At 48.4% G+C, this 15,742-nt stretch overlaps 1 protein-coding gene across 1 annotated transcript in view; it reads left to right on the forward strand.

Annotated features, from left to right (window-relative positions):
* ERBB2 (erb-b2 receptor tyrosine kinase 2) overlaps window positions 1-15,742 on the forward strand; it is a 343,410-nt gene that overhangs the window by 178,161 nt on the left and 149,507 nt on the right. Inside the window, exons 3-5 of the mRNA XM_069634737.1 lie at window positions 3,388-3,574; window positions 13,249-13,383; window positions 13,739-13,825. Coding sequence (XP_069490838.1) covers window positions 3,388-3,574; window positions 13,249-13,383; window positions 13,739-13,825 — 409 coding nt within the window. The remainder of the gene's footprint in view (window positions 1-3,387; window positions 3,575-13,248; window positions 13,384-13,738; window positions 13,826-15,742) is intronic.

The raw sequence follows: 15,742 nt of genomic DNA on the forward strand, positions 1-15,742 counted from the left end.
AAAGTAAGGCTAGGTATTTGTACAGCTTGGGCTTGTGTGCCCACTGATAAACATCCTGTGTGTAGTTGATGAAGGGGAGGCAGGTTGCAACATAAGAGGTATACCTCCCTTCAGTCTTGAGGGTCCTAATCGTGTTCCGGGTGGTAATGGGTAGGCTTGAGGATTGTAATGGTGTTTCCGGTGGTAATGAGTAGGCTTTATAATGGTGTTCCGGGTTGTAATGAGTAGGCTTGAGGATTGTAATGGTGTTTCGGGTGGTAATGAGTAGGCTTTATAATGGTGTTCCGGGTGGTAACGGGTAGGCTTCAGCTTTCTAATGGTGTTCCGGGTGGTAACGGGTAGGCTTTAGCTTTCTAATGGTGTTTGCCAGTCCAAGCTTAAACTCTCTACAGTTTACAGTGGAAGGCACCCACTGCAGCCCAATGCAACATTGTAATTTCATTGAAAGCCATTGCAACTACGATTTTTGGGGACCGTTCACCTCGCACCATCTCACAAATGGATGTTCTTGTTATATTCCTCCCTTATTAACTAACGAATAGTAGACACCCCAGGATATTCCCTTGTTCGCCTCTAGTGGCCTTCTTTCTCCCCTTAACTGCATGCTTCTTTTTATTCATTCTTGTTTTCTTGTTATTTAGGCCATATGTGAATGTTAGCATGCTAAAGGTCATGTAACCCACTAACCAATATAAACTCACACTCTGCATACTTATCTCACTCAAAAAACTCACACAACCATCTCTCACACAACAAGCCGCACGCACTTCACAACACTGCAACAACACATAAGCCGGAGCAACAGCACACGTGGACTGACACCGATCCAATACCCACACCAAAGCTCAGCACCCGGTGTACACCGAGTTGAAGCTGCCAACAGAACACCACTACTCTCACTATCCTACTCTCTCTTCACCCTACTAACCAATTCCCCCCCCCTTATCATTTACAGATCCGCCAGACGGCCTGGGGACCAATTCCGTTGGTGACGGTGCGCGGTACACATACATTTAACATTTAACATATCCCCCTACTGTTGTGTTTTTTTTAAATTTACTTTTATGATGCTCTTTTTAAATTCTATTTTCTTACATTTCTACGACTTTTACACTTAACTCTCTGTTGACATTTTCGGTAAGATAGTCTTTCATTGAAACGGAGGAGGGAAATGGTGGTTAAATCCCACTGTAGTGATTGATGGTAGCTTTTGGTTTCAGGATATCCTCCTGTGAGTGGTAGTGGTGAGAGCCATCCGTCCTGTTTATTATGGCAGGCCTACCAGTGACGTTGGGGCCATTCCTCCCATTGGATGGCATGGAAACGGTTTCTTTGATAGATGGCGGTGGGAGACATCTTTAAGTGATGATCATCCTGCCTGTTGGTGACGACCATGAGTCCTCCATCCTTTCAGTGATGGCTAGAGTTATCCCTTTTGTAGGCAATGAAAGTGTGTCATCCATAATTGTGGTGACGGTGAGAGTGGTCCCTTCTTTAGGTGAGAAGGCGGCCCTTCTATAGGTGGTGAATGTGTCTGCCCTATAGCTGATGGTAGGAGCTGGCCTTTATAGGTAGTGGTGGTATCTGGCCTCCTTATGGGTAATGGTGGGAGCCGTCCCTCTACTATCAACTCTCTCACTGATCTTTTTCAATGGATGCATGGCCCGCTGACACAGACTCTCATTAGCTATGATAATGTATTTCCTGTGTATACTCATGACACTCAGCTACACGTTAAACTCCAATGTGGCTCTGTGAGTCAATAACTGGTTGGAGACGACCTCTTTCACATTTTGACTGGATGGCCGCCAATTGCCCCAGATTAATTACCTCCCCACTGCAGGTCCTACTGTTGGATTTGTTGCCATGCTCCATGCACTGTTTCCATGTCCACCAGATCTGGGAAACCATTGATCAAGCCCAAAATCTGTGAATCATCTTTGAGAAGGACTTGTCCTTCAAACCACAAGAGCGTGCCCGTCACAGAGTCCGCCGTACACCATCTGAGCATGATGATGTGTATCTTGCCATTTCTGCTAATTTCCCAAAGCATCACCTTGGGCCTGCAGTAGTTATATCCTTGCCCGACTAAGGTCATGAAACCTATGATGGCCGCAAGTCAGAAAGCTGCAAAAAATGCAGCTATCCCAGACTACACCTCCCACCTTCTGTCTGGAATATAAAGAATCATCTGTATCACCTGGTCCATGAAGTTGTTTCTTTTGCTATTGACTAAACAACACATCGACTTTAAGATCCTATGTCTGACACGCAAAACCATCCATGGCCAGGTGACCTACACCCTAACCCAAATATCATCACTGTACCAGCCAACCAGATGACTAAAGCTGGCTTCACGTAAGCTGTTATCTTCAGACCAGCCAAATGATGCTCGCTGCGGTGGAAGAATTCTCCACCATCAAGACTCCTTTTGCTGTAATTCGCTATTTCTGCCTGAAACCTTACCGCATGATGTTTAGACAAGCCCTGAAGGCTCGCCTGGCCCTCCCCACATAGTGATCTTAAGCTTTGTTCTACGACCCCCTCAACTGCCTTCCTCCCCATGGTCTCATGAAGCGACGTGGCAGGAGCATTGAGGGCTACATGAAAACACGAAATACGATATGATGATATTATATGATATGACATGTATGACGCGCCTATACACAAGTGTTTCAAGTAAAATAAAGAAAAATGGATGCTAGTTTGAGACCACCAGAAGGTGATGGCGGGAGCTGTACTCTAGTAGGTAATGGTGGAATCCATTCAGCCGTGTTGGTGTTTGTGAGAGCGGCCCCTCATTGGTGGTGGTTGTGGTGGATGTCCCTCTTATGGGTAATGTTGGCACCCCCTCATTCCCTATAAGTGGTGCTGGTGGAGGCCAACCTTCTTCATAAGTTGTGTGATCCGCCACTCTAGAAACGGTGCTGGGAGCAGTCTCTGTATATAAATAGTGTGAGCTATCCGACTTTGGTTGGTGCTGGAAGCTACGTTGCCAGTGGTGACGGGAACCAGACTCCCATCTATTATGGGTGCTCGGCTCCTTCCTAGCTATAGGTGGTGGTGGTTGGAGCCAGTCCACCACCTTCTCATGTTTATGCCAGGACAATAATGCACAGCATGGTAAATCCCTCTCTGTGCCATACCCACTGGTCCTCTCTCACCATAACATAGATCAGGTATAGGGAATTGGGTATATCAGCAGAGGTGGAGACTCCAGGGTTCGTCCCTCTCTTTACACATGGTCTTTCTGTCCAACTTTTCCGAAGACGTTAGAAGTGCTTGGTAGATCCCTTCCTTGGTCATGCTCCGTCCCCCTAGGATGTTTAATCTGCAGTGCAGTCTCTTTCTGTGCTGTGATCCCTTTCTCTCATTCTCTTCCCTCAGGGCATTACAGAGGTGCAGGGCTATGTACTCATCGCCCATAGCCTAGCCAGCTTCGTCCCCCTGGCGAGCCTCCGCATCATTCGGGGAAACCAGCTCTACGAGGAGAGGTTTGCCCTGGCCGTGCTCTCCAACTCTGATGCCAGCGCGACCCTGGGACTGCGCCAGCTGGGTTTGCGCAGTCTGACAGGTAAGTCAAGCAACCACCAGGCTTTGTTTCCAGAATATTTTAGAAAATTAGCCCCCAAGGAATTGTATGCCAACTGCAGTCCACAGTGATTTGAGATTATATTGTCTGGCTTTTTAGCCTTTGAATCCGTTTGTGCACAGAACACACAATCCAGACAGCCGTCAGCACCAATAAGTGTAAAAATGGGAAATGTTGCGATTTACAAAGAAAATGGTAACACACATAATCCGTAACATAATGCTTTACTCAACCTTAAATCTTACATTTCATCATTGCCACTTAAGCTACAATTTGAATTGACCTCTGCCAGACCGAGAACACCAAGGAAACGTAAGTCTGTCTTCTCTTGCTCCGGTCACCTGATACCAGCCATAGCACCACAGATCAGAAAAGGGATGAAGACGACAGCAAAGAGGTGTGTGACTGAGGGGTGGAATCTTGCCGCAGCAGCTGTGCAGGAATACACTCGGCAGCCATGGAGAGTATGAGAAGTCCCACCCAACATTGGAGATGCTGCTTGATAAGAGACCCAAAACCCCATGGGCATTAATGAGAATAACAATCAACAGACCCAGATGGCTGGAGAATGGGACACCAGACACAGGGACCAGATTTGCCAGAGGACCTTTTCCTGAAAAGTAGGTGTACACGAGTGACCAGTGAGAACGAGAAGAGGTAAGCCAAGGCTGGAGAGTAGTTTGTGGATGCCCGTCATTCTGGAAAGGGGGAACTGAGGAGAGGGATATGGAGAGAAGACAAACAAGGACAAACCCAGTCGTGCATCTGCTGAGAAAGGGATTGTAATGAGAAATACTGCATCCTGGAACTTGGATTAGAGGTTCTCAGAGCCATTTGAGAACCTGATTGATGGGAGAAGCGCTGCATGCTGAAACCTGGAGAACATTTTGAAATAGCCCTTTGAGAAATTGGTTTAAGGGTAAACAATGCACAGTGGACATTTGCTTTCACTGCTACACCAGAGTCCTCGAGAACCTAGGCCAATGCAATACTGTGATTGGTGCAAGAGTGACACCTGCTTTCCTTTCACATTATGCAGTGGGGTGAGGTGAGGTCCTGATGGGAGCGCAGAGGTACCAGTGCAGCACTGACATCTATTCATCAGCGTGCATCACCAGGACCCTGCATCCCGTGTAGCAAGGGTTCATAGTATGGCCTACCTTTTCCATGGGAGAGAGCAGGAGAGAGCAGACAGAGACTGGGTCAATAAGGGATTCCAGTGACCTGTCTCTGTGACAACTCAACTTCCGGGGCACCAGTGGTCCAGGAATGAATATTGGTTTTTAAACCTTCAATCAACCCCCTTACCTCTACAACACCAGAAGGGATTCAAACAGATTGGAATACATGTGAATTATAAGACCTCCTTGTCCAATTTTGGTAATGTGGATGGAAAGGCAGGCTTATATTTGCAAGGTCATGGATCTTGGGTAAGTTTCAGCACAGCGAAAATACAGGTATTACCCAATGAAAAAAGGGACTGTCCAGTCAAGGTTGTATAAAAATATCTACTTTATTGTCATTACAACAGACATTACAAATATGCCCCGCCCTGTAAAGGAACACAGAGGACAGACAGTTTCACGAAGGAAAGGGATGCACTTTGGATACTAACAGGAGGGTATTGTGTAGTCTTACTGTTCAAGGTTTTTCAGTTCCAGCACCAAGGGGGCAAAGGGTCGTAACTGTCTCTAGGGGCCTTCGGAGAAGGACCAAGGGGGCAGAACCACGATATACCTGGTACTGAAAAAGTTCTTGGTGCTCGACAGCGTCGAGGCAGTTCCAGACCTCTTCACAGCCCTTGAGACAGAGTTAGTGGCGGGAGACAGCTGCGTGTACCAGACGGCAGGCAATTCAGCAAGCGAGACTGGATGACGTCTGCAGGCGGTCCGGCGCGGCAGCTCAGGGCCAAGAATTGTTGTCTCTGTGCTGGTTGGCGGATCTGGAATGCTGGTCGAGGCGGCTCGGATGGCTCTTGTGACTGCGGCGTGACAACAGTCAGCGGTGCAGTCGGATGTGTTTTGAGGACTTGACTGTCTCAAAAATGTCCTTAAAAGATGGACGCTGGATGATGCTTGTGTGGCACTCCTCCTAGCTTCTTCGCAGGGCTTGCATTGTCCTTTCAAGGCGGATGGCCCAAAGCTCAGGAGAGTGATTCCAGGCAACAGTCTTGTCCTTTGTCCAGAGACTCTCAGGCAGTTCCCACCTTGGAAGCTTGCTGGCAGAAACTTGCAGGGCACGCTGTGTGCTGGCTCGGTACCGGTTCTGGAGCTGGTGGACAGGTCCTCCGAGTCCGGTATCTCCCTCTGTTCCCTGGGAGATGTTTGGGGGATGGAACTTGCTTCCCTCTTGGAACTCCTGGCCTTCCTTCACTGGCGGAAGATGTAAGATAGACTGTATCTTCAGCTCGGGCCCAGATGAGCCCTTCTTCTTACTCCTTTCAAAGTCTTCGAATGATCTGCTAAGTGAGGGGTTCATCCCACTTTTAAAGACAAATGTGACCCAGTGATTGGTGCAGGCTAAGCCTACTCTAATGAACCAATCATAGGTCCCCACCAACAATCTTCAGTTATGCATGAGATCAGGACTAGAGTTCTCTGCCACAGGGCAGACAAGGGGTGACAACATATACCTAAGTCCCACCCATCTTCCTGTCTGTTGTAGATCAAAGTGTCTCTCTGGTTAACTGAGTCCTCTGTGACTCTTGATTAAAGTGCAGGTTTCCCTTGAAGTATGTGGCAAGAGCAGACTTCTTGTCTCCCCCAAATCACATACATTTCCCCTTAGAAAGGAAAGGGGTCTGCTCACCTGCGGTAATTGCTGGACCCATGCAGGCCATTCACTGCCTTTCATACAGAGAGGTGGGAACTAGCTTTAAGTTGACACATTGCATACCGAAGGGTTGTTAGCCCCTCATTTCTTGTTGTCTGTCCGGCAACCAAACCCCTTCAGGCTTGACTCAATTATCTCTTATTAGTATGCGTTGCCCCCAGCCAGATTAGACAAAGGGAAAGCAGGTCCATGGGGCCTTTGATATTTAAATTAGGCTGCTCATGGCTGGAGGAAGGTGTGCCTTCCCCCTTCTTGGAATGCTTTGATGTACCTGTGGCTGTCACATTCCAGCTGAATATGACGGGAAGACGGCACCTTTAGGCTGTGTCTTCCCGGAGTACACTTATGCATTTTATGCGAGAAGCAGATGAAATGGGTGCGGGTGGCTGCATACATTTCTCGGAGGCTGATCTCCGTTCATTCATTTTTATTATTAAAAAATCAAAAAAGCCCAGGCGAGCACACTCTCCACATGCTGATGGTCGAATTCCTCACAGTCTCAGTATAGCATTGGCTGAGGGAGCACCCAGGGACTATTGCTGCAGTGACATTATGTCTGTTCCGAGCTTGGCACTGAGTGTGATCTCAAGGGATAACACATGCACTGGCGCTATAGTGACACCCAGGGAACCAGTCCCAGATTGGTATTGGACATGGTCCTGAGGGAGCACAAAGTCACTGACGAGGCAGGTGAACTCGGAGGCCATTCAGAGTAAGGCAGCCAAGGTTCATCAGGAGAAAGCAAGCACAGTCACATCAGTAACACTCAGAGGCCATGGTATGGCATTCCTGGAGGCACAGATAAAGACCAGCCCTGGCAAGTTATTGCCCAATGTATCAAAGAGAATAGACAGACATTGGGGCATTTGTCTGCTCTTTTAGTGCCTTCTTTAACAGCCACTGAGTGCCACGGCTTCACCAGGGGCTGCTTTCTTGACCAGGACCTCAAACCATACCTTAGTGCGATTAGACACTGGAAGATTCTGCTGCATTTGTGTTTGCCTGCTTCCTCTAAAACCATATCCATCACATTTCGCACAGCGATTGGATACTTGGTGTTCCATACCAAGTAGCCAATCACATTGGCTTCCTGACTGACTCCTAGGTGTCTCACTGCTGCACTGATATCTGCCAGTCGCCTACTGAGAGTCTGTAGAAGTTGATGCATCTTCATTATTGATTGGAATTCTTGTTCTGTTCTGCGCATTAGTGGTGTAGCCCAATTATGACTGAGTGTGATCCAGCAAGCACTTTAACCCTGAGTCGCAGAGCGCATCTCCCCAAAGCACTGCCTCTTATCCTGATCACCAGACCATATCATCCCAGAACATCTCCCCAACTCATTAGCCCCATCGCCCTGAAGCGCTCTCTATATACAATCCAGCCGCCGAAGTACCAACCACATTATGGGAAAAACCAACCATACCACTAAAGCACCAAACACGTTACTTGATGCACAGGCCACTTCACCCTGAGACATCGGGTATACCACCCTAAATCATTGCCATCTTAAGCATCTTCTACATCGCCCAAAAACGTCAGCCATATGCTCCAGAAATACCGGCCATATAATCTGCCTGAAGCATCAGCCATGGCACCCTGAATTACTTGCCATATTATGCCAGAAGCATCAGCCACACCATGTTGAATGCAGCTGTACAGACTGGCCCTGATTGTATCAGCATGGCCATGACAGTACTGACTCTCAGACCTGCTGTGCCTCTCCCAAGCACAGCAGATTGCTCTACCACAGACCATAGACATTTTATTGCACGAAGGGGGCAAAGTTCTTCATCACGACCCATCTTCCCTCAGTCTCATCTGCCAAGGTCCACCCAGCAGCCATTTCATAGTACACTCAAATTCTGAGTACAACATCCTTGTGCTCTACGCTATCTCCATTATGAGAGCTGAATACAGTCCTTGCAAGGTCAACGCGCCAGCCATTTGAGCCCATGCACATGGCAGGAATTACGTATATTATCTGGAAAGCTGAGTTCTTTGTCGCTATTACTTCAGCCAGAAGAGCAAATGAGCTGCGATCCTCTCTGTGCGTGAGCCTTTGCTAATATTTCCCCAAGAACAAAGTGATCCTTCGTAACAATCCCAGGTTTGTGCCCAAGGTTCCTTCTACGTTCCAACTCAATGACAGCTGGTGCTCCCAACTTTCTTCAACACGTCATCACTTCTGCCGGAAGGTCACTACATTCTTTGGATGTCAAAGGGGCACTAAATTACATCTTGGACTACATCAGATCCTACTGTCATTCTAACCAGTTGTTCATTGGCCTATTTGGGCCTGATGGGGCTGATAAAGGGGTCTCTCAGCCTGGAATCACAAAATGGCTGTCAGCCTGCATTGTCTATTGCCATACAAAGGTAGGAAGACCACTCCTTTGCAAGCCAAAGGTGCACTCCACAAGAACTGTGTGATTTGTCTGCAACGGGAATGTTCAAGGGAGAAATGACGGTCATTTCTCCCCTGAACATTCCTGATGTGCCCAAAACCCCACCCCCACCCCCTTACTTACCTTGCCTTCTGTCTCGCTGGACACTGAGACGCCAGTTCCCTTTCACTTCCGGGTTCGGGAAACGCGCCGCAGGGTCCTTTTTTTTTTTTTCTTCTTTTTTTTGGCCAGCTGCAGGGGTGTCCCGCGTAACCCCTGCTCACTATACTGTATAGCATAGTGAGCGGGGTGTTGCGGGGGGCAGCCCCTGCAGCCTTTTTTTACATATTTTTATGTTTTATTTTTTCGGGCAGCTGCGGTGGTGTCCCCCGCAACGCCCGCTCACCATACTGTGTAGTATAGTGAGTGGGATGTTGCGGCGGACACCCCTGCAGCCTTTGTTATACTTTTTATTTTTACCTACCACTCCAAAACATACATACCACAAAAGGTTCAGATTTTTGGTGTTCAAACCTTTGGTGGTATGCATTTTAGTTCTTTTGGTGGGGTAGGTAAATTGGGATTCGGTCATTTCGACCGAATCCCTCCACAAGAGCTATGTCTTCCGTAGCAGCCTTCTTAGCGGGGGTGCTGCTTGGCCACATGGAGAGTTCAGAACACCTTCATAAGGTTCTACTGCATCGATAGGAACATGTCCAGGGATTTGAAGGCCAGACAGGTGGTCGTACACAACCTGTTTGCATGATGTGAGCCTCTTTCAGTTCCTACTCTCCGTCACAAAACCGCTTTGCAATCTATTCAGCATCATGTGACTCTGTGAAATGTCCAATGCTGGAAAAGGAAAATGTTACATACCTGCCCTCATGAGGCTCAATGTTGTTGCAAGCTGCACTTGCGTTAAAGTAAACTGAAGATGGATTCCAAGCGAGGAGTTAAGGGAAAAGTTGCCTACTGACAACAGAGCAAATTAACCAAAAATGACTCTGATATATCATTAAAGTGAGTACAGTACATTGTTTCTGCAATGGAGACTGCTATCTATTTATATACAGAGTGTTCCCAGCCTGACGATGGAGAATTATATATGATACGTCATGTCATTTATAACGCTCCTGTACACCAGTGTTTCTAGGCACGACAAGACAAGGGAGGGAAGACGGAGGGAGGACAAAACAAACTATCTTACCAGGCCTTGTCATTCAGATTGTGCAAGTGCAATATGCAAAGTGCAGGGGCGAGGGGAAGTGCCAGGGGGGTAGGGGGAAGTGCAGCCAGGGCAGCACTGCTCTGGGTAAGTGCAAGGAGGCAGGGGACTGTAGGGTTCCAGATACAGCCCCTAAGTGCGTGGTGGGCCCGGAGGTACTGCTGGGGCTACTGCTCGTGGAGGAGTCTGGTACCCAGTGAGACTCTCAGGGTAGCCAGGCAACAAGTCAGCGCAGCAGACAGGTAGGTCAGCAGGGGAGAGAGACAGACAGCAGAAGCAAAAAGGAGGATCTTGAGCTGCTTCTGGAACTTGAGGTGGTCCGGCTCAGCTTTGAGAGGGCAGAGAGGCCGCCCCAGAGAGAGGCACCTGCAGAGAACGGAGCTCTACCCCCCACTCTCTGCCTGGAGAAGTGCCTGACCCTCAGAGAGTTGGAGGTGGCTGGGCGAAGGCTCAAGAAGGAAGGTGTTCAGGAAGAGAGAGTTGGACGTAGTGTGGGCCCCGGCCCCAGAAAGCCTTGTGGACGATGCAGAGGGTCTTGAACTTGATCATTGCAGCCACTGGGAGAGATTTTAGGGCTGGAGAGATACGGTCCCTGGGCTTGAGGCCAAGGATAAGTCTTGCAGTCCTGTTCTGGATTAATAACGGAGAGTAGAGGAAGGCAGATTGAGAAAGAGGTTGTTGTAGTAGTCCAGCTTTGAGAGAACCAGGGCTCTGGAGACAGTGAGCTTCTGGGCGAAAGTGAGAAAAAGAAGAATACCTCTGAGGAGGTGCAGCCAGTAGTGGCCCTTCTTGGCAAGATCCATGATGTGGGGAGCGAAGGCGAGAGAGGAGTCAAAGATGACACCAAGATTTTCTCACTCACAGGAAGTGGAAGGAAGAGGGCCCAAGGAGGGTGGCCAGTGTGAGAGAGGGAAAAAGGGCGCAGGGGTCCCAATGAGAAGGATCTCAGTCTTACTGGCATTAAGGCAGAGATAGTTGGAGGCGCGTCACACCTGAATCGCAGATAGACACTCAGGAATGAGCAAGAGAGGAGAGGAGGATGAGGGAAGCCTGAAGGAGAGCTGCGTGTCATGTGCATTACACTGAAAGTTATAGGAGAAGGTAGAGATAAGGTGGACCAAAGGGGCCAAGTAGACATTGAATATCCAGGGTGAGAGGATAGAGACCTGGGGAAGACCACATGTGGAGAGAGAGAGGTGGTGGGGAGAAAGGACCCAAGTGTGACCTGGGAGGGTGGGTCCAGAAGGAAGGGCCTGATTCGTGATGCCCAGGTTCTCACAGAGACCATTGTTCAGGATGGCATGATTGGCTGTGTCAGAGGCAGAGGAGAAATCAAGGAGGATGAGGACAGAAGGAAGGGTAGAATCGAGGTTAGTGAGCACATCTTCACAGGTGTTAAGGAGAGCAATTTCGGTGCCTATGGCTACTCTGAAGCCAGACTGATGGTCATTGAGACAACCAACAGATTTAGTGTGGAGAGTAAGCTGGGAGATGGCCAGCTTTTCCAGGTGTCTGCCCAGGAAAGGAGTGATAGAGATTGGGTGGTAGTTTCCTGGACAGGAAGGATCAGCAGAAGACTTTTTCAGGAGGGGGTACAGAAGGGAGTACTTGAAGGGAAAGGGGAAAGTTCCAGTGACAAGAGTGATTGCAAAAATCGGCCAAGGCTGGAGCGAGGGTGTCAATGTAGTCCTTAATGGTTCTAGAAGAGCAGGGGACCACCTGCTCTGATGACGCTTCCATAAATAGGACTTGTTTAGAAACATTATCAGGTGTGGTTGGAGGAGAGGAAGAGGAGAGAGAGGACAGGATGTCCTGAGTTTTAGTGGTGAAGTGGCAAGCCAGAGCCCTACAGAGGGCCTGGGAGGCAACAGCAGAGGTGGAGACTGCAGAAGGATCGGCCAGCTCCTTGCAGATTTTAAAGAGCTTGGCCGTGTTATTAGAGGCCTCAGAGACACGGGCATGGATGTGGGCTCTATTCTTTGGACAGGACAGAGTCTGTATTGCCTTTGGTACAGAAGGCAGGCCAGTTTGTCAGAGGATGCACCCAATGCCCTCCATTTCCACTCGTCCATCCTACACTTGAGTTTCAGGGTGGCGAGGTGAGAGTCGTACCAAGAGTTGCACTTGGAGGTAGGCTTCAGGCGGATTCTCATAGCTGGGGCAAGGACATCCAGAGGGTTGGAGATAGAAAGATACAGGTTAGAGAGTGCTGTGTCAATGTGTGAGTCAGCAGAGGCATAGGAGGTGCAGAGAAAGTAGTGGAAATAACTCCACTGACACACGCTTCATGGGTCGAATGACCGAGAAGGGAAGTGGCAGTGCTGGCGTCGGCTTCATCTGGGGGAAAGAGAGCATCAGGTGAGAGGAAAGCAGAAAGTGGTCAGTCCACGAGAGAGGAGTGTGGTGATAAGGATCGAGAGGGGAATGTTCCGAAGAGATGAGGGCATCCAAGGTGTGCCCGGCCGAGTGTGTGTCGTACCAGAGGGTAGAATGGAAAGAGTGAGCGTGTTGCAGAGGTTGCAGACTCACTCCGGAAAGATCAAGGCTACTCCACCTATTGGACGGTTGGTTCTGGGTTCAGAGAGGATCTTGTAGCCATCAAGGAGGAGAGTGTCAAAATGGTTGAAAATTCAACAGTATGTGAATCTATGAAAAATACAAATGCTGGAGAACCGTAGTTACAGGTAAGTAGCTTTCTTCCTTATTACATCCGAATCTGCTTTACTGCTGCTATTAAGCCAATACCTTTCAGAAGGAAGACTGTATAGTAATAACATTATCAGCCCCTAATTTGATGTTACTGTATGATAGAGCTAGCTCGAAAAGATCCCAGGTGAGTGTGTTTTGGGAAGGGAGGAGTGGATAGTGAGTGGGAATGGCCACAGGGGGCCTCGGATGGTCAATGGGTGGGTAAATAGCCAAACATCACCCAGTGGCTGTGTCCTTTTAAAAGGCCATCTCCCTCCTATCTACTCATTTAACAATACATTTGGCTTTATTCCACATGATAGCCAGAGCTAAAACATATCCATGTGAGGCAATGTGATTTCTCCGCCCTGTTTCCTAAAACGGCCAGTGGATAACTACCGGCGCAAAGCAGTATAGGACAATATGTGTAGGGTTGTATGAGGGCAGGGGCTTTTAGAGGCTGTGGTCATCAGTTCCCCTGGGAGTGAGGGTGAATGGACACTGACCTCTTTCCATGTCCTCAGAAATTCTGAAGGGCGGCGTGATGATCACGGGGAACGCCCAGCTGTGCTTCCAGGAAACTCTACGCTGGGACGACATCATCAAGAAAGATAACGCCCTGATCGATAAGATCCTGGATGCCAGCCGGAGGCGCGAGTGTAAGGACGGTCACAGGCCAGTGCATGGGAGAGGGCATGGGTGTGTCTTGTCACTTTGCTTCAGGATCTGCCACTGTTCACATGTACCCTCTTGCCTGTGATGTTCTGCTCCCCCCTCGCTGTGGTATCTATCGCCTGTTTATGTCTCACGTCTCATTTGGTAACGGTGTCTTTCCCTATCCCTTGCTTAACTCTTTCTGTTGTACTGTCTGTGTGTCTCACTCTGTATCCCAGTGCTCATGTTTCTCAACATTCAGTTCACATGGCCTTTCCCCATCTCCTGAGCACAGGTCCCGGATGCAGGAGAAGTGGCCTGGCTCATGCACCCTCTCATGGTCTCCGTCTTTTCCCTTAGGTGGGTCTTGCTCCCCAGAGTGCTCCACTCTACCGCTCGGGGCTTCAGGCGCCTGCTGGGGTGAAGGAACAGAGAACTGCCAGATCTGTGAGTACCACCTCCTGCAAGCCTACGCAGTGGGAGGAGGGGAGGGCATGTGGCCACGTACTTGATGTGTGGGTCTACCCAGCTATGATGGGGCGTGTCCGGTATCCACATTCTGGACAAGAGGCAAAAGACAAGCTTGTATTTAGGGTTCCATGTCATAAAATCGCGGCAAAAATGGCCGTGATTGCAAAATATTGCGGCAAAAATGCTGTGGTTTTTTGTGCCACAATCATGTAAAGAATGCGGGGGACACCCCCGCAACCCCCAAATACATAATACCATTTAAGGGGAGCGGCAACCCCCGCTCCCCTTAAATGGTATAATGGGGTACACCTTTACCGGTTCAATTCACGGCATTTTTGCTGCAAATTTTTTTTTGTTTTACCGGACACATTTTTGCCGTGATTTTATTACCTGATACCGTATTTAGTGCATGATTTTGTAGGTGTATGGTAGTGACGCATATTGCCGGATGAACAGTGATTTGATTATCACATGAGCTGTGAGGTGCTTAGTGGACCCTTCTAGAAGCATCGAGAAGTGAGAAGGCAGGGCCGTTTTTATGAAACCACCAGAAAATGGCTTTCAATTTTAGTACCAACTGTGGCGTTACAAACGAGCTCCATTTCCAAGTAGAGGCGTGTACTGGGTCATGCAGGTTTGCTGTTGCAAGTGAGTCACCCCAACCTAGTGTTGAGGAGAAAGACAGAGTGGGGGGCGGAGGAGAAGGAGAGAGCTATTCAATCAGGCTGTGTGTAAGATATGGGCAATGGCATTGGCAACAGGCCTGCCCACAGTAAGCAGTAACGACAGTGGTAAACATTTCAAATATTCTCTATTGGATCATAGATCCTACATCACTTTAGGGAAATGTTCTGAAAGTGACATGATGTGAAAAATTGGATATTAGCAGAATAACATCAAAGCACTGTGAGTAATACAGCGCCGTCCAGGATACAGGAGTGTCATGGGTACACGTTACAGGTCTACCCAATTACTTGTGAATGGCACATTTTTCAAATGTATGAGCGTAAATGTTTTCTCCAAATGAGCCTTAGGGAGTAATTGAGTCCGAGTCAACTGAATGTGGTTTGGGGTGCGTACAGACCCCCGAGAAACGTTTTACTTTTTTATTTTTATATAATGGGTTGAAATGGTGCTTTTTAAAGCAAACTGTCAAAATAAATTGGTAAAAAGTGCTACAATTTACACCGGTTTTCGAGATGAACACATGAAAATGGAAAATAGATGCCAATTCACAAAAGTATTTTGCAACATATTTTCAGGCTGGCCTGTCCCAACAAAAATGCCAGGTTACCCCACTTTCAAGCTGACTGTGTTATAGGGAGAGTTTCCTTAAGCCATGTGGTCAGAGTCTTTATGTGTATCTTCCTGATTTAGGTACTGCTAGTGAGTCACTGGAGCTCACCAAGCTCTTCAAGGGGCAGTCGTGGCAGAGCACCTCAGGCCTAACTCTCATCCAGCCCAGATATAAACTTGGACGCTTTGGAGGGACCTCTCTTGACGTCCAGGCTCTCCTGCAATGGAATCTTCTACCCGCTCTTATACGTCTGGCTGTCAACCTGCCATCTTTCAAGAAGGCAATAAAATCCTACCTGTTCAATCTCAAACCAGGCTAATCTGAGTCTTGGTGAATCAGGTGTTTCCTTGACTTCTCCTCTGACCCTTTCCTCTTTACTCCTGTTTGTCGTTTGCCTTGTTCTGTCTTTCTCTGTCCGCTCTGGGACCCACGGGCGTGTGGCACTTTCTCTACCGAGAGTATGCCCACACACTTTGTCTTTAGAAAGATAAAGGGTCTCATTGCTGCCGAACTCGTAATATTTTACCAGCGCCTGACTTCGCGGTGCTACCGGGAGATTACAAGTCCGGTGACCTGGGAAGTCAGGCACCGGTAAA

This window comes from Ambystoma mexicanum, chromosome 13 (assembly GCF_040938575.1).
Source record: "Ambystoma mexicanum isolate Mex_15411 chromosome 13, UKY_AmexF1_1, whole genome shotgun sequence".
In the NCBI taxonomy this organism is placed as follows: domain Eukaryota; kingdom Metazoa; phylum Chordata; class Amphibia; order Caudata; family Ambystomatidae; genus Ambystoma; species Ambystoma mexicanum.